The 18989-nt window shown below is 36.3% G+C and overlaps 1 protein-coding gene across 1 annotated transcript in view; it reads right to left on the bottom strand.

Moving 5' to 3' along the window:
• LOC145769018 (uncharacterized) overlaps positions 1 to 18989 on the bottom strand; it is a 155818-nt gene that overhangs the window by 31195 nt on the left and 105634 nt on the right. Inside the window, exons 187-196 of the mRNA XM_082580617.1 lie at positions 18104 to 18208; positions 17781 to 17894; positions 12251 to 12355; positions 7458 to 7565; positions 6911 to 7018; positions 6134 to 6223; positions 5289 to 5414; positions 4538 to 4645; positions 4169 to 4264; positions 1403 to 1531 (exon numbers count right to left, since the gene is read on the bottom strand). Of these exons, the coding sequence (XP_082436743.1) occupies positions 1403 to 1531; positions 4169 to 4264; positions 4538 to 4645; positions 5289 to 5414; positions 6134 to 6223; positions 6911 to 7018; positions 7458 to 7565; positions 12251 to 12355; positions 17781 to 17894; positions 18104 to 18208 (1089 nt within the window). The remainder of the gene's footprint in view (positions 1 to 1402; positions 1532 to 4168; positions 4265 to 4537; positions 4646 to 5288; positions 5415 to 6133; positions 6224 to 6910; positions 7019 to 7457; positions 7566 to 12250; positions 12356 to 17780; positions 17895 to 18103; positions 18209 to 18989) is intronic.

The following is an 18989-nucleotide window of genomic DNA, read 5'->3' as shown; positions in this document are numbered from 1 at the left end:
GTCAACCTCTTCAGGACTTCACAACTATTCTTTATGCTGAAAAATGCGCTGTCATTTATGATCTCAGCGATTGTATCATAAATTTCCAGAATGCACTATCGCATTACGTCAAAGTTAATAATTCTTCCAGCTAAAATCCACATCATGTAACAAGTCTATGACGTCCCAGCACAAAATTTTGGACAAAATTAGTTTAACCAGTCTTGCCGTCATAGAAAGTTTTTCCCAATTTTAGGAAATTTCAAGGTCGTTGGCATAAAAATTTGGATCTTAGGAAATTTCCAGGTACTGGAAAGTTTTAGCGTGAAGCGAGGCTTGCGTTAGAAGCCTGGAAAAACTGCGTCATAGAAAGGAACACCTTTTTTAGTAATTACAAAAAAATTGATGAAAAAACAGCCTTCAAATCAAATGAACACCCGGACACCATTGACATAGTTTATCCAATTACCCCTGTCCCTCATCGAATTTGACAGTTCATGTATCTATGATCCAGTGTCGTGTTGTTAATCAAAGTTTTTTTTACCGACTCTTTCTTTCAATGCCATGTTTTGGTCACAGAGAAGAATATTAAACTACAATTTCTTATTATTTCTAAAGGCAGTAATCTATTAACTGCTATGTTTGTCTTCTGATCGTATCAGTGAGAGGTGACATGTCACCGTAGAGATTTTTAGTGGTGAAGTGCTGCTCCTAGCTAATGATGAGTGCCTTTCTTATAAGTCTGGTAGCTTATGGCAGTCAGGCGGTTACTTTTAGAACAACTTATTGTCAATGACAGTAAAACCTACACAATTGAAATACGGTAAGATGCATTTAAAGCGAAGAATTAGGCCTGCTACTTTGGCATGTATGTATAATGTATATAGATGTTCAAAATATGTTGCTAGTCTTTGTGTTTTTACTTGTTTTTTTTTAAATTAGTTGTAGTAAGCATTTCAATAGTAGGCTATTTCATTAGTTTTAGTATTCAATAAGCAGTATATAGAACTGTGAAAGAGAAAATGTAAGCAACTGTATTGCCACTAATAAGCCAGTTATACGTAATTTAGATAAGTTTTAACTTAGTTTTGTGATTAGTTATATACTGTTGTAAGGGATATAATTAATCAATATGAGTGAATGTTCTTTAAAGCTGATTTGAAAGTCTGCAGTTGTGTCACCTGCCAAAGGTTAACTTATACATGTAGGCCTACATTACTGTTTATTTCAAATTTGCACAAGTTCAAAACTCTATTTCGGTATTCAAGTTTTTTACAGATTGTTTACAAAAAAAAAAAATGAAAAAAAGGTGCTCTTCATTTCTGCTTTTTATATATTATTTTTAGTCAAACTATCAAACATTTTATTACAAACACTGACAAATAAGGACAAGATAAGTGTTTTTCATTAAATGTAAGCTCACCTTGCTTTGTAACTTTGATGCTTTTGCTTGTGTTTCATAAAGAGGTGTTACGAAATACGGAAAGTAATATATGCCTTTTTCGTTCTCATAAGCCTCTGTATATTTGTAGTCACTCAGAACATCTTTAAGCTAAAATAAGCATACAGTTAGAGTGTTGTAAGCCTAACAACTGCAACAGTAGTGAGTAATAGCAAATAAAAGTATTTCTGTTGATCCAATAACATAACCAGGGTTTACAGCACCCGGGGACAATGAGACTTTTGCGAATCTTAGCATCGTATCTGTCATTGTCTTTAAATCATTACTTGTTGTGCTTCCATCCATGTTCATGTGTAATCTACTCGGACATTTCTTCTCTGGGCAATACAATTTTATTTTTTTGGAATGCTCGATCTGTTTTGTTGTGTAACCTTTTCCGTGGACGTCGTTGCTATAATAGCATCTTGACTGGAAGCCAAACGCTAGGCCCCATCTTGCACCGCAAACACGATTGCCATATTGACTGTGTTAACGCCAAATTTTAGAAATTTGAGCGTTTTTTAATGCCTTTGGAAGGCTACTTTGAATTTGGCATTTTGATATATTATTGGCGTTTTTTTTTTTCAGCATTGTAAATAATTAAAAAAAACTGTGCTTTATCAATGCACGGTTGCTTGTATACAAAACATCAGGTTTGAAAGGCAACTTTTCACGAATTTTAATGATGCTTTTCATAATATTGCATTATGGGCTGATTTTGTCAACAGCAAGATTGCTACCATAGCCTAAGGCAGTGGTTCTCAAGCTTTTGGTTGTCACGGATCCCTTTAGACAAATTATTAATTCTGCGGACCCCTACCTAAATTTTGCCTCAACTACTGTACTGTGTCATATTGTATTGCCGCTATGACTCCTGCGGCAAATATCAGGTTAAACAGTTACTCAAATAAGAAAATAAATGAATTGTTCAAGAAATGTCAGCAGTATTTAAAAGTGCCATGCCGAAACTTTTTCAACGTAAGCAAATTTAATGAGAGGGCTGTTGTTGCCTTTACTGAACTAAACGATTGAACTGTGGTTGAGTTTTTGACAATGCAACACGCATGTCATCTTCTACGTCCAGGCGATTTCGATGTTTAGATTTTATTGTAACAAGAGCTGAGAATCCTGCTTTGCAAAGGTTAAGTGGTTATGAATGGTAACAAAACAATAATCGCTTGCTTTGCCAAGAATGGGTAGGTTTGCAGTTGTGAGCACCAAAATTCTTTCACAGTTTTTGAATGAAATTCAATGCGTAATAACTGTTTTAATCTCAAATCAATTAGGCCATCTTTACTGAGATCGTCATCGCTAATGTTGTTCAAGTCAAAAAGAAAAGGATTTCGAATCCATGTTTCAACTTCGTTCGGCAGGTGTTCTAAATTAAAATAACGTCGAAATGACATTTGCAGGGTTTCCAAGTGTGCGCAAAATTTTTCTCTCATAGAGATCAAAAGAGTACATTCTCTTTGAGTTTCATCCATCAAGATAAGATCTTCTAACATTGGAAAGTTAGCGTAATTACCTGCTTTCAATCTGCGTTTCCAAACCGGCAACTTGGCTAAAAACGCCTTTAGTTTTTCAGCTGCATCAATTATTGTCACACCTGGTCTTTGATTATGCCATGCAATGCCTTGATTAACATTTTTAATATGACCCAAAATATCGGCTAAGTAGGCCATGCCGTATAGAAAACTTTTACTCTCAAATAATTTTGAGAGTGGACTTTCTTTCGCTTTCAAAAGAGTTGATAGCCTACCTCATTTTTTAGCTCCTGTAGTCGTTTTAAAACTTTTCCTCTAGATAACAAACGTAGGCTACCTCAAAATGATACAAAAGTACTTCGTAATCTGACCCTACTTCTTGACAGAGCGCTTTAAAAGTACGGTATACTTGACACATTTGCATTTAAACAGAGAAATAAAAGTAAAAAGATCGCTTTTCTTCTTTTTTTCCAAAATTCATCAAGGTAATCACGGACCCCAAAGTGCTTTCTCACGGACCCCCAAGGGGTCTACGAACCCCAGGTTGGGAACCACTGGCCTAAGGTGTTGCGATCGTGTCATATTTTAATCTGAAAGTGTATTAAAAAAACGTCAAATTTATAAAAATTTGGCGTTATAACCGCCAATATGGCAATCTTGATTGCCATGCCAGATGAGGCCTAGCGTTTGGCTTCCAGTCCAGAATGATGCTATCATAGGGACATCCACTCCTTTTCTCTATCATTTTGTATTTGACCAACGTTAAGCAGTTTTCTCAGATATTTGGGCTGTTTTTTGTAGTACAATATCGATTTTCTCTAGTATTTCTTATTTAATGCAGAATTAGTTTCTTTCAAACGCTTGACAAGGGCAGGACAAGGGCTAGCTGTATAGCCGAAAACGTTTGCTATCTCGCTTTTTTTCATCATGTTAAATGCCGTGTTGTTGTTGAGTTGCGTCTGCTTAGGATGTGGTCAAAGACGGTTCGTTTCGAACAGCTATCGATGTTATGAGAACATTTCAATGTATTTCTTTTTATTTGAGATTAGTGTTAGGTTTAGGCTACCATGCATTTAGTACGCTGACACTGTCAGAACTATCCTTATTTCTTGTTAAGTTTTCAAACTATTTTTAATCTTTTTCTCGTTCTTTGGCTCATTGGTAGCCTATTATGTTAGTTGGTGCTTTTTCTGCCAAGATATGTTGATGACTAAACATGAAATTGCAACGTGCTATAACAATACGCTGAGCTTGTTAAACCTACCTTTTTGGCAAATTGAGACTGCGGAAGTTCTCCGAAGCAAGCAAAGTATTCTTTATGTAATGCTGCTTCACTTTTGCCTTGTTGCTTGTACTGAATCTAAAAGTACATCGCATTTAAAAACGGTACTTAACAAGTAGAAAGTTTAAACTTGGACACAGGGACTTAAGGTTTAAAAATAGTAAAACAAGAGCAAACTTTTATTATATAACTACATTACCCTTTCAACATAGATCATCGCTATACAGTACTTTGAGGGTTGACAATTAATCATAGGTGTGCAGTGCACTTGTAAATTGAAAAATAGTTTGCTTTTGTATTTAAAATGGAAAGTTGTTTGTAGCAACATATTATGAAAAACGTCAATCATACGTCGCTTTGTAGTTCGGTAGCAAGTTTATTCTGTTTGATCTGTAAAGAATCCTTCAGCTTGCATGGGAGACCGATATCATTCCTCTCGTGGTCCTTTCGATAATTAATCTGCAGTAAAGTGCAATGATATTTGTTTGCATGTCGACGTTTCCTGTGTTTATATTTTGGAGTAATAAGAGCCATCCCAAGTACAAAGGCATGGCTTTTCCTTTTATACATCGTTATCGTGATCTAGGCCTATTCGTCCAGTCCGTCCCGTTAGCGCAGTGGTTACGCGCGGCTCAAGATCATGCGGCGCAAGTTCGAATCTCGGAGTGTGCGCTTGAGCAACGCACGTTAAGAAAACAACGCATCAACACTTCAACAATCGGAAAGCTTCAGTTTGCCAATCCCGGTAACCGGCCCTGCCTGAAAAGCCTCTACAAGTATGCGAAACTACCAGGAATAACCAATCAAGGCTTTGTCAGTCCGAGGATAAAGATTCAAAACCAAACCAATGCGGTATAGGATTGTAAGCAAGTATTTTGGAGGGCGACAAACTCTGCCTGACTTTTCACTGCATTTGTGGCGCACTAACTATGGAATGGGCGAGAAATGGTTTCGCATAAAGCTCGAGATTGTTTGTGAAAAATAATCTATAGGAAGCTGTTAAGAGAAATACCTAAAGAATTGGAGTATGATAAAAACCAAAACTAATATTAGTGTGGTGCCTGAAACGATTTTCTATGACGCATTATTTGTCAAAACTCACCGGGCTGATCTTGGAGCCTACATCTTGCACATGTTTAATATGCGGGGTCGTTGCCAAAGCAGCAAAAGCGGGAGGATATTGTGAATCGTCCTTGTGCTTCTCCTTGTAAACGTTCTCACTTACAATCTAAACATGTGAATAGCATTGTAAGCGAATGAAAAGAAGGGAAAAGCCACAAAAAACAATAATTATTTGTACTAGTTTATCCTACTTTGACGACAAAGTGAATCAGTAAATGGATGTGTAAATGTTTTACACAAACATGTTAATGGTACATTAAAACCAATATTGTAACAACAGTTCCGCTATAGCAAAGTTAACGGTAGGTTTCTCTGCATCAGCAATTTGCGTCTGCTACTATTTGGTGAGTCCGATTCGGTGAGTCCGATTCGGTGAGTTCCTAACCTCTAACCCCTAACCCCTAATCCTAAAACGGCAATGATAATTAGGCTACGGTACCCGAGAATTTAAAAAAAAATTCAAAAAATCACTGAATAGGGATCGGACTCACCGAAACGGGCCATTCCGCAGCAATTTATCTACTACTGAAAATCTGTTCAACAACATAGTTTTTTTTATGAAGATAGGCTAATAAGAGTTTGTTCAATTCATCACTGCGCTACATCAAAACTCTCTTGTAAAACTTTAAAATATTGAAACCTGGGGGCAGACGCTTTGTTCACTGTGCCTACCATTGTTAATGCACGTTAAGTAGGCCTAATATGGTCAAAGTGGCAATCCGTAACCTGAAGTCAGCTTTGACACGCTACAGTAGTAAGATGTTAAGCACTAATAATAATTTCTACGATACTGTATGAATGGAAGAATAGGTTCCTCGCACACACCTTTGTTGTTTCTTGAGCCTTTGAAATAGAAGGCGTGATAACATTACAGGCTTGGCCTTTGGAATCTTCGTATGCCAGTTTGTATTTGATCTAAAATTAAAATGTTTTTTTTATCAAGTGATTGAAAGTTTTATGCTAAACTTGAAACGAGGTCTAATTACTAGGCCTAGTGTACTGTATTTACAAATCAAAACAAACAATACGTTTTGGTTTTAAAACGAGACTTTGACTCAATGTTGGAAAACGTTGTTGATCGCAACACAATAAACGAAGCAGGAAAAATGAAAATTTTGGATATTTGTCATATTTATTTATTTTTTAACAATGCTAGTTTGATGAAATAAAATACAAGAAAAACTTTTTCTTTTGTCATTGCTATTATATTTCAAATATCAATAATTAAGTATTGGGATAAATCAAATATCGCTAAGTTTGTTGATTGTCCGATTGAGGGAACGTTTATATTCGGACACAAAAATCATCTGTTGAGCTTACTTCTAGAAGCTTTAAATACATTCGAAAATATTCTATATCATTGATGAATGCCGATGAAATGTGCTGCTTAACAACATACCTCAGCAGTTGTTATTTTCTTGCATTTTACCATCACTTTATTTACCTTTACAAAGCTCAATCCTTATACATTATGGTATACGAGTAGACAGTTTCTGCGAAAAAATTCTCATACATATTGGCTATCCTCTAACGTGATGTCTTGCTTTAGTTACGTAACTTAACTATGTTCATTTATAGACAGAATGCATTGTAAGTATTTACTTCACTGGCCAGCTCGTTAGCTTCTTTAGCTTTCAGAGCAACCGGGGTGTTGGTCGCTTCATTGCTCATCCAGTCATGTTGGTCTTTCGTTCCTTCTCTGTATTTTGTCTTAAAGTGCATTGCTAGTGTTAGAATTGATCATTAAAATCATAAATGCTTTGCAAAGTTCGGTTTGAGTCTATATTAAATTTAAAGCTTTACTGACTGGTGTGAAAATTAATTTTTTGTAGGCTATTATTGAAATAAACAAACTATTCTTTGAGATGTTGGCAAAATAGGCAAACAAACTGTTTTATTTATCTAAAAGATTTTAAGTTATCCTTCCAAAGGTATTTTCCACCTCTATACAATTGACTGGGTAGAGAGTAATAAAAACAATGAAGTTGAATCATATTTAATGAACATACAATTGAAGCTTTAAAAGTTTGTTTGAAGCCATTTCATAATTCAACAGTATGAGATCTTTCATGGAAAACTTGTTGTCTTTCATATTGCAATAATTTCACTTATACGACAATGAAAATGCCATGAAAAATAAAGTCTATACCTCGCTCTGCAAAGTTAACATTTCTTTAGCATGAAGTATTTGAGGAGTCTGGTCTGTAGTCAGGCCATGACCCTTCACGTGTTTTTCCAAATCTTGCCGATAAATATTCTAAATTAAGTATTATGATTAAAGTTTAAAAATTAATTTACAAGTAATTTAACTTAGTTGCATGATTAAGATATTCAACTCACAAAAACTACAAATTTCCTCTAAAATAAAAGTAGCAAGGAAAAAAAGACAAATGCAGTGCACTTATTAATATGACTAAAGAGAAATATTAAGATGCATGTTTACGGTTTTCACAACTTGCGATCATGTTGCGTGGACAAGGTTAAGGACTTTATGTGCTAATTTTCAATAATTGAATTCAATCGTCTAAGAATCTTACTTTTCTACAACTGTATTCAAGATACCTTTGATCAGTTGTCTATTGGCTTAGGTATTGGAGAAAGAGAGCTTTTTCGAAAATTAATGCAGTCAGCTCAGCTTAATCGGGACCAAACCAAATATAGGTCCGATTAAACGAGGAGAACAATTTCTACAAATTTTGTTCCATTTTTAGTAATATACTAATTGATATTCCACTAATCTCAGCTAACTTCTAATGTGAAGTGAAGGCTGTTTTTGATTTTATTAAAAAAAATTCTTTAAGTGTTCGATCGACGGGAATTTTTGTTGCGTTTGGAGTCATTTATATTTAGGCGCTATAAGTAGTCTTTCATTTTACTGCAGAGTACTTCATTCGGCCCTGCATCAGTTATACTCTAATTCTCTTAGTTGGCAATCGATCTTTAAACGGGTTAACATTGACTCGAATCGCAAAAGATACGTATAAAAGCAATAAACGATAGGCTACACATTAGGATGTTTCATTTTTTCACGATTTTTGAAATTGAAAATGCTTGGGGTCTAATCAGATCGGATTTTGGCCACAAACAGCCGATCCAAAATATTTTTTCGATCGGACGACTTTTAGAGGGTGCGCGGCCCCCCCAAAGTTTGAAAATTTGAAGCGTGGGAAAATTTGCAGGAAATATGCGATATCTCGGTAACGGAAGGAGATAGGAAGACGGGCAAGGTGTCAACTTGTTCGGAATGGCCAACTTCCTATCTGCGCTTAATACATTTTGCTACCCTATCTGCAACGAAAAAAAAGTTAATTGCGAAAAACTGTTTTTTTCATATTTTTGATGTTTTCTTCACAGTTCTACAGAAGCAAAACCCTTCCAGTAATTGCAGTGATGACAAATGACATTTTTTACGAACAACAGGTTTTGTTAAATGTACTATGAATGACTTAACAATGCAGGTGGACGACTTGTAGAATATTATACTGTGCTTTTTAAGTTTTCAGAACTACATTCTTGTTCGAGTTTGTAGTAAGAAGATTTGTAATGTATAGGGTTGTTTTGAGAAGCTCTCGTTGCAGATTGAGTCGATGTCATTCGCCATCTGCGGTTTTAATTTACCACGGATTGTCATTGCAGGTGTTAAGATTTAAGTATTGGCTATTTGTACCCAGAAGTAGTTAGTTCAATTGCTATTATGCCAGAAACAAGACTTGACGCCAGTGAGACATTGCAGAAATTTGAAAAGCTGCCAGGGAATGTATTACCCACAAACATAAGCGTTCTTCAGTCTTCACCACTACAATTTTTTATGCAAGCAATGCAGTGAAACGAACCCCAAGTTCTTTAAGAAGCCTCCATGTTTTGCTGATGTCAAGGGACAGTTGATAAATGATATAGTTCATGTTTGGGTTAGGGCCAGCCTTCCGGTGATAAGCATCATTCGAGTTGAGACCAGGTTAAAACTGCTCATAAACAAATTTAAGGCAATCAAGAAAAGAAAACAGCCACAGACGGGAGCGACAGAAGGTGTACTCCATGAGCTGTTTGATATCTGCAAGTGTAAATGTGCCATTCCATCACAGGTGAAGTTTTACAACGGCAGACTTTCTTGTAGCTGTCAATGGATGCACCGTATCCCAGAAGAGGAGGTTGAGTTTTTGCAAGATCAAAGGTCTGCCAGAAAGATGTTTATTACTGCATCTCGCGACAGATCTTTTACTAGGGTAAAAAATATGAGTCATCAGAGTTCTTACCAGCAAAAGTTACCAAGTGAAGATGAACCATCTTGCTCTTATTCAACCAGCTCAGAAACTTCCAGCCTGGTAGCACAGGAGAGGCTAAGGCGAAGACCTGCATATATGATTACACCTGATATAACCGTTTCCAGCAGTGAGTCTTCGGAAGATGAGACACGAAGCTTAATTCTTGATCCTGATTTCGCCAACAATCTGACCAGTTCTTTAAGCTGTACCAGTTTCTTTAAGCTGTATGTTAGCTGACCGGCGAAACTCTTCTATTCGCCAACAATCTGACCAGTTGCTTGCATGTGCTGGTGACGATATTGCTGCCTCACCGACTACCGTGTATAGATGTAGGGGGGAAACAAGAAAGCTGTGTTTAGAAGAATGTGATGATGACATCTCTGCTTCCAATTTTCTGCAGCTTCATTATGATGGTCGAAATGTGAATGGTATGGATCGTTATGTGTTTTTGGCTCAAACGTATGATCAAGCAAAGAACAAAACTATGGCAAGAGTTATCGGAGTAAAGTCTTTTTTCAAGGAAATTTCTGTTAATAGTGAAGCTGTCTTTAATGCGATTATTGGTGCATGTGGTGAAAATCTTTCCAAAGTATACTCGATCATGAGTGATACAGCGAGATTGAACACGGGCAAAAAAAGTGGTGTTAATAAACGAGTGACTGATTACATCATCGAGAATATTGGACATTAAATACATTTTCCATGTAAATGAAATTTACTTGTCTCACGTAATTGCTGAGGTTGAAGGAAAAAGCAAGGGTCCAGGTGCAATGCAAGAAGGCGCACTACTCAACAAAATTAAGTGGATTACAAAATGTAACTTAGAAAATCTCATCGCCAGGAACAACATTGATGTCCAAATCACACCCATAGCTGCTTTCCACCTCAGAAGCAAAATTGAATGGTTTTCAGATCAAAAACGCTGGTGTTCACCGTTCACATGGTGTATGACTCTTGATTTGCACAGCCACGTCAATGTCAACTGTTTTGTTTAATTACTCTGTGTTGGTAGCTTATGCTGAAACGTTTACATGTGAGAGACACTTGCGATAGGAGATGACGGTATTCTAAGCCTGGGGTCACCAAACTTTTTTCTCTGAGGGCCGGATTGCTGCGAGATTAACAGCTGCGGGCCGGATGCAAATTGCAAAAAGATATAGGCTACAACTATTTTGAATCTCCATTGACTTGAATTGAGCACAATAAATAACAAAGTCAGCGGTAGAATAGCAAAGTTGTGATGAAAATCGAAAGGTTGCTGGAAAAGTTATCCTCTGCTGTGATACAGTAGGCTACAGGGCATCGTGCTCTTGAAAAAACATTTACATCTTTCCAAATTTGACCTAGGCTGTCCCCATTTGTGGTGGCCTAATGATAAAAACAATGATAAAAAAACGATAAAAAACAGTTGTAGTGCAGCTGTTATTTCCACAGCACGTAGCCGGCCGGATGAAATCAGTTCGCGGGCCGGTTCTGGCCCGCGGGCCATAGTTTGGTGACCCCTGTTCTAAGCCAATCGTGAAAGGAAGTCCATTGTTGTGTAAAATTCGATGCACACTTGTACCCTATGCCATAGCACATGTTTGTTGCTCTCTATAACTTGTAATCACTGTAGTTACTGGTTCCAAGGGTTTTGCTTCTGCAGAACAAAACATCAAAAATATGAAAAAAAACAGTTTTTTGCAATTAACTTTTTTTTCGTTGCAGATAGGGTAGCAAAATGTATTAAACGCAGATAGGAAGTTGGCCATTCTGCACAAGTTGACACCTTACACGTCTTCCTATCACTTTCCGTTACCGAGATATCGCATATTTCCTGCAAATTTTCCCACGCTCAAATTTTCAAACTTTGGGGGGGGCCGCGCACCCTCTAAAAGTCGTCCAATCGAAAAAATATTTTGGATCGGCTGTTTGTGGCCAAAATCCGATCTGATTAGACCCCAAGCATTTTTGATTTCAAAAATCGTGAAAAAATGAAACATCCTACTACACATACAGGCCTATTTTGGGCGGATTTTGGTCCGTTTAAACGAGGTAGTGGTGCAAGTCAGCTGGTAAATTTATAAAGATAAAGTGGATTTGGATTAGAGACTATCAAATAATGGTCCGAATAAATGTGGGCTGATTAAGCGGATGGACAATGAATACAGCTTCCACGTAGCCTACTTTTGTTTAGTTTCTAGAACAAATCCAAATTTGATGACCTCATGTTTCATAGTAGCCTACCCATCTACAACATAATGAAACATATTTTTAGTCGCACTATTTGTAGTGTAAGTGAAGGCATTGTAAACGAGAGTTAGGAACCCAGTTTTAAATATTTGGAGGTCAAATTTAATCGTCTTTGCAATATCTTCTTGTAAAAATCTTTTTCCTCATTTGATTCATATAGAAACAGATGCTTTCATCGACGTTGTATCATAGTTTTATTCAAAAGAACTGCGACAAGTTTTGTACTTTGATTATTCTCTTGTGTTTGAACATAAGCCATTCTGTCGTCTGCCGCTTATGCACCACAAACTATATCAAAAGATTTCTGAATTTCAGCGGATTGGTAAGTTGACCCAAGTTTCGAATCGGATTTAAGGTAATTTTTGTGATGCAGCACCATCATAAAATAGTTTTAATAAGATTATTGACAAACGTATTGATGTTACAATGCTTTTTGAAATCTACTTACGTCACTTTGTAGTTTCTGTTGCTTTTGCAGCCTGATGTTTTCAGGCGTGTCAGCTACAGGAATAAGTTGGCCCTTTTGTTCATATAGGTCACGCTTGTAGCAGCTCTGGAAATAAAAATCAAACCGCTTGGTTAAAAGTATTGTACAGTCAGTGGCTCCGAGAGGGGGGGAAGTCGGGCCAGTTTCCCCCCTAGCAAAACATTGTAAAGGAACAACGAGTAGGTTTTTGTTTTTGCATTTTTGAGGGGGGCCCATTTTTAGTACAAAAGTAAAAATGTACCAACTAAATAATCAACAAATTCTTCAATTAAGTGCGTAGTTCCAAGTATTTCTCAATCATTGTAAATGTCACTCTCGATGCTTCTCATCAAGAACAAATCATTTTCGTGTTAAGGTAGGCGATGTTGAACAGCTTCAAGACGTAAAATCTGAAGCTGAAATGATTGTATCACTGAACGGTTTCGATTGTATTGATAGTTTCATTTTGAAAACTGGTGCTGTTTTAGCTAAGCGGGAACTATTTTTGCTTGACAACTGAACCTTAACTTCAAAATCTGCATTGGCCAGGCATAGGATGTTGTATCCAACATAAGTTATCTGGGAAAGTTAAAGGTATCAGTCCAAGCACGATTAAAGAAAGTAAATCCTGTATATTTTTTGTTTATGGATCATCATCATCATCAGTCATCATCTCCGCCTGCAGCAGATTGCGCATCAACATGAGTTATTTGCTTCCAAGAATGGCGATTTTGAGCCAGCTCGCCCAGTCTCGTCAAGTTGAGTCCGGTTCATGATTGGATGTTGTCTTGCCATCGTTTTGGTTGTCTGCCACGTTTTCTTTTTCCTTCTACTTTTCCTTCTGTGCAAACTTTGCTGATTCCGAATTGTGATCTTTTAGTGTGGCCGAACAGTTTTAAAACTTTTGATTTTATTATTGCTGCAATTGGATGTAATTTTGTCATAGTTAAAAAACCTTCTGTTTTCGTGTGGTCAAGTAGCCTTTTGTTGGTCATGCTTCTCATGATGTGATTTTGGAAGGTAGTGAGTTTTTTCTTTATTTGAGTTTTTTGTTTATGGATGTTGTTGCTTAGGCTAAATCTAGTTGGAATTCATAATGTTGCCTACAGACAGCGTTGTTCAAATGTCGTATCATTTTGGAGTAATTGATTATCTGTAAGCTTGTGGCATCTTTAAAGTTATAGCCCAGTCAGAGGGAAAATTCTGAAAAATCTAAAGAAAGCTGTCCTATCATCTTGCAAAGAAAATTGACTTCGAGAGGGTAATCAAGGCGTGGTGCAGTCAAACCCAATGCTTTACATTACCCTTTTGAAATTGAAGCTCTAAAGACGTTTCTTAAATGCATCAAGTTGGAACCAACAAGAGCTTGATCGGAAGCTGAGTCAATGCTGAAGTAGCCTACGACTAGCAGTTTTAAATTTGTGACTGCTTTGCATTATGTGGATTACGGTCCTAAACAAGATTCACTGATGAATTTAATGAAATTAAAGGAAGATGTAATCTAAGTAAGAAGATTGAGCTGAGAAGCTGAGAAGAGTAGGCTACTACTCGCAAGCTAAAATTGCAGTGGCAATTATAAATTCAAAAGAAAATGATTTTCTTTTCCTGAGGACAAAACGCTTTTATAACTCCACTTAAAGTGCCTCTGACAGGTAAATAAATTCGCTAAATTTACCTAAGATACCAAAAAGATGACACTAACAAACTTCCCTGACCAGCAAATCGTAAAAAATATCAACAGGCTACTAAGTTACACGCTTGCAAACTTTCGTTGACATCGGCGAATCTGGTACTCATTCAATTGAGAAAATAAAAACGGCAACACCGCTGTGACGTCACAGTAAGCGGGAAGGATACATTGTTTCTCTGTGATGACTTGGTAAAGTATGGTACGACTACTGCAAAACGTGAATGTGTGGGGCTCTGTTGGATCTAAAGCATGTGCAAATTAAGAATTATCGAAATGAAAAAGTGAACTTATTATTATTATCAGGTTTCGATCAAATAGGTTGAGTTTACTTTTATCAAACAGCATCTCAATTCAATTGGAATTGCAGTTTCATAGGGCTACAATTTTCATACTTTTTTATTTGTCCTAACCTGGCTATAGCCATTTGCAGTGTAACAACAGTATTTCACAAACAGTACCTTTAATTTATGGTTGAGGCAATGCCTACAAATTGCTGTTTATGTGACATTGTCAGTGACAAAGACCGTGTGCTTTCTTTTCCCACTTTCCCACAAAACGAGGTACTGCGAAGAAAATGGTCAAAGTTTTCTTCAAGTGTTCGAAAGTGGGATGGGCCATACAAAACTAGTCGTATATGTTCACTTCACTGAAGATGATTTTGTTAATACTACTCAAGTAAAAATGCCTACAGGCATGTGTTGGAGTGTATACTACAAGGTGGTGCTCTCGGAAGCAACAATCGGATTGTGATGCCGTCATGCATTGTTTGGCGAATCCGAAACAATTTTCCAGATCTAGATGGCAGTTACACAGGATTTCAATGGCCATCTGAAGGCACATTATGAGAGAGAGAGAGAACTTTTATTTATTTTTGAATAGTGATGATGAATTAAATATGAATGATGATTTGTACGATTTCTTCATTTTTCACTTCAAGTATATTTTAAGTTTTGTAGGAACGTATCCAGTAGGAACGTATCCAATTAAACTGCAAAAAACAATAAATCTTCGAAAAAAGCGACCTCTTGTACCAACTCCGACCAAACTCTGATCCACCAATTACATCTAGGAAGCGTTTGTTTCATCCGTTGCTAACGACGTCCACTTAGGATGACGTAATACCACCAAAGTCGTCCCAGAGCAGTGAAATATGGAGTTTCGCCTGTGGTGGTGCTGCGGAGCAGTCGTTTGATTAAATTACGCCCTAACCAGTCGAGCTACGAGGTTAAGATTAAAAAGTTTGCTAAGTGTAATTCTGCGCTAGGAAATGCTTTAAAAAGTTACTATACTTGGATCCAACCTGTCAGGGGCACTTTAACTAGCTGAATCATTCGAAGGAAATGTATTCTACCGTACATTGCAAAGGATTCGATAGTTGTTGGAATTGACAAATGTATCAACAAACTCAAACATATCGTCGATGAGTTTGAAGTTCCATGAAAATTTCATCGTATGTCTGTTGTGCAGTTGCAGGCATGTGGACAAATTTAAACCATTTGTAGGCTACAACAATGATATTTTTCAAGACATTTTGGATGAGTTGATACTTTTGACAGAAAGCCACACAGCAAACGTCAGCTGCAAACCAAAACGAACCACCCCATAATCTCTACACAAGGAATCATTGATTGCAACTTTCGAAAAGTTTTTCCATAATATAGTTTTGTTATGATTTTTTTTGTGTTCCGGTAGCTACCTGCAACGGTTGCGCTTTGAGAACGTGGTTTTAGCAATTACTGAAATTTGTAAAGAATTGTTTGCGCTCCAGTAGGCCTATGACTCAAAACCGATTGAAAAGTCTAACTACACATGTTGTGCATCAATTCAGACGTCGCAAAATTTTATCATTTGATGCTGTGATCCGTAATTTTGCATTGCAAAAAGTCCAGAAAGGGTTGAATTAAATCAGGGATGTCCAAAGTCCGGCCCGCGAGCCAACTCCGGCCCACGAGACGTTTTTGTATGGCCCGCGCCTGTTGTTGTAGGCTACAATGTGTTATTTTTGGCCTGCAGAACACAAAAATCATATAAATTCAACTTGCAGTTTTCAGAAAAATTATTGTGACTGGTTGGCCCGCGAACACTTATTATTAAATCTGGCTCGCGTGGGAAAAAGTTTGAACACTCCTAAATTAAATGCTTGGTTGAACTATTTTCGTTGCCTGTAGGCCTATTGTGTGTTTGCAAAGCTTTCTAGACAAAATAGTTTGCCTCAATGGCATTTTTGCTGCAAGTGTAATCCAGTGATCATTTTTACATTGAACGAAGTTCTTTTCATGCTGAGGAAAGTAGGCTAATTTCAGCTTAACACGAACATGCAACGCAAGATACAAATTAGTTGTATATTTGCTAAAAAATATTATTGGTATTGTTTCGTATTGTTTCCCGACCAGTGCTGACTTCTCTCGGAGGCCCTGTGTACAGTAAGATATTTTTTCAATAAAACAGTTTACAGTGGGTTTAATCTGAGCCATCAAGTAATAAAACGCATGCCATTGAAAGTCAAACATTCTACAAAGTCATTATAATCATAAAAACTCAGAACATTGAATAATTCTGACTTGATGACTGATGTAGTCTGTCGCTGCTTCCTGTCTGTTGTGGATTGTGGAATCTAGTTCGCTATTGTGCTATTTTATTTGTATTGCTTATAACTGTACCGTACTATTCCCGCAACAAACGAAAGAAAATTTTTCTCTCTCTCTCATAATACAGTTTAAACACCATTTTTGTAACAAAAAATATTTTATCTAACAAACTTTTCAATACGTTAATTTTAGTGGTAATAACAATGTTTATCTTTAGCCTAAAAAACTAATTCTCGCATGCTTTGGAAAAATTCTTATTTTCAAAAATATCATGTTTCATAATAAATTGTTTGAGTGCTGTTTTTAAAAGTGACTTCCTTTCGAAAGCATATCAAGGGAAATATTTTGCAGGAGATATAAACATTTCTATTACACAACATTTACGCCAAAATAAAGAATAGTGTTAGGACTATTTTGTGGCTACTCAAAAACATCTTGGAATCGTGTTTTACAATGATTTGTCATGGTTACAGACGGTCCATTACGTAAATTTCCAAACGAAAACTCTTTTTAGTTCACTCTAACAAAAATTTTAAGTTAAAATGTTATTTACAGCATAAAACATGATCCAAAGGAATAAGACTGAGTGTTTAATCGTTTCTGTACGGGGACATGAGAATAAGTTCCGTTTTTATAAAATCTACCAACGCTTTCTTTCTTTTGACACTCTAAAATGGAAAGGAATTTTTTGGCTACGCTAGCACTTACCGAGCCATGTTTGAGCTATGTGTTGAGCCAAAAAGCAATATTTTAATCTTTTTAGTTTGGTGTGCAACCAAGATTGCGCTAATGTAATTAAAACGTACGTGTCGAAAACATTAGAAAACTATTCAATAAACAGTATAACTGTAATTTTATTTTTAACTGTTAAGCTCGCATAGATTATCTAAAAGGCAGCGCAATAAATGTGCATTACATTTATGTGCAAGAATGAACATACATTTATTACATGGTTGAAAACACATTAAATTAAAGCGTCAACAAGGGTTATGACTTTGCTACAATAAATAATATCATTAATGAAAAACACCGATAGGTTGATAATAGTGATTTAAATTTTTTAACTTCATATTTACATTACACGTAAACGTTCTTTATCTGGGCCAGGTACCACGTGAAAGCTTAGGCTGAAGTGCAATAAGAATGTGTTACATTTTTGTACACTGATGCTCATTGAGCTCGGTTATTTCGCAAAATGAACGTGAAAGTGTAAACTTTAAACTACGATAATCACCTCCGAAGGCAAATCTTTGATGTGATCAAGATGTCGAAACACGTAGTTATCTGCAATGGGGAGCTTGTTATAGCCATCTAGTTGATTCTCCTTTGCAGATTGCTTGTAGGTTATCTAAGATTTTGAGTGAGTTTAATAAGAACATCTGCATCTTATGAACGAAATATTAACAAACAAAACAATCTATAGGATAACTAATCGCACAAGCAGGAAAGCTGTCGAGTTTTACTTGGCATCATACAAAAGAGTTGCGAATTCAAAAAAATGCAATTTTATGTGAGAACTGTAGGCTTAGAAACTAAAACAACCGAAAAAATACGAACTTGGCTATTCAGTTTTCCAGCTTCTTGAGCATGTTTAAGAAAAGTAGCATCTTCGGGTAAGATGAAGTACTGCAGGTATTCCAAAGCTTGTCGTTTGTAAGGTATCTGAAGTTAGATATATCATTAGAACAGTTGATTGGTGGTACAGAAATTAAATCTGACAAGACATTGAACAAGTTGTCATTGCTCAAGGCTGCAGTACTTTTCGTCTCTTGTTGCCAGAATGAAGCCAAAGTAAATGTGGTGAGGCATTCATAGCCAAAAAGAAACACAAAGAATATAGATATATCGTCTCTAATAAGCTGAACTATCGTAACTCCAAAAATGCAGTTTTGAGAAAATTGAATTTTAAAGTTCACGCTGTGTTTGCTGTACATTCATTTACGATAGTTCATCGTTCTGTATCATCAAAACTAAAGTAGATAGAGTTACGATGCTTTAACAAAATAAACTGTAGTCTATAAAGATACCAAATCAATCAAAAACGCAATTTTGACAAATTTGGACTTACGATAGTTCAGCTCATTAGAGACGCTAAACAAAAAAACGTAATTTCAGGTAAACGAAGAAGTTTAAAGGAAAAATCGAGTTCTCTTCATTTTGTTTGACAGCAACAAAAGCAATATTCTATAAAGCTCCTGATCCAGACTTATGATGCCAAAAAAAAAAAATCAGTTATGAATTCAAACCCTTTTTATATTTTCTACCTATATATACATCACAAAAGTTGACTACTGAATGATGTTGAATTTGTAAATGATGTTCATCTTGTGTATTAAGTATTAGGTAGTCACATTAATCCATTACGACCTATAGCAGCCAAAGTAAGTAATCAAACAGACGACATTGAAAAACTTGCAATATATTCATCATTCATTTCAATCAT

This window comes from Aplidium turbinatum, chromosome 4, assembly GCF_918807975.1.
Source record: "Aplidium turbinatum chromosome 4, kaAplTurb1.1, whole genome shotgun sequence".
NCBI classification, from domain to species: Eukaryota; Metazoa; Chordata; class Ascidiacea; order Aplousobranchia; family Polyclinidae; genus Aplidium; species Aplidium turbinatum.
The sequence above is the reverse complement of the archived record's forward strand: the minus strand, read 5'-3'. Positions and strand labels throughout refer to the sequence as shown.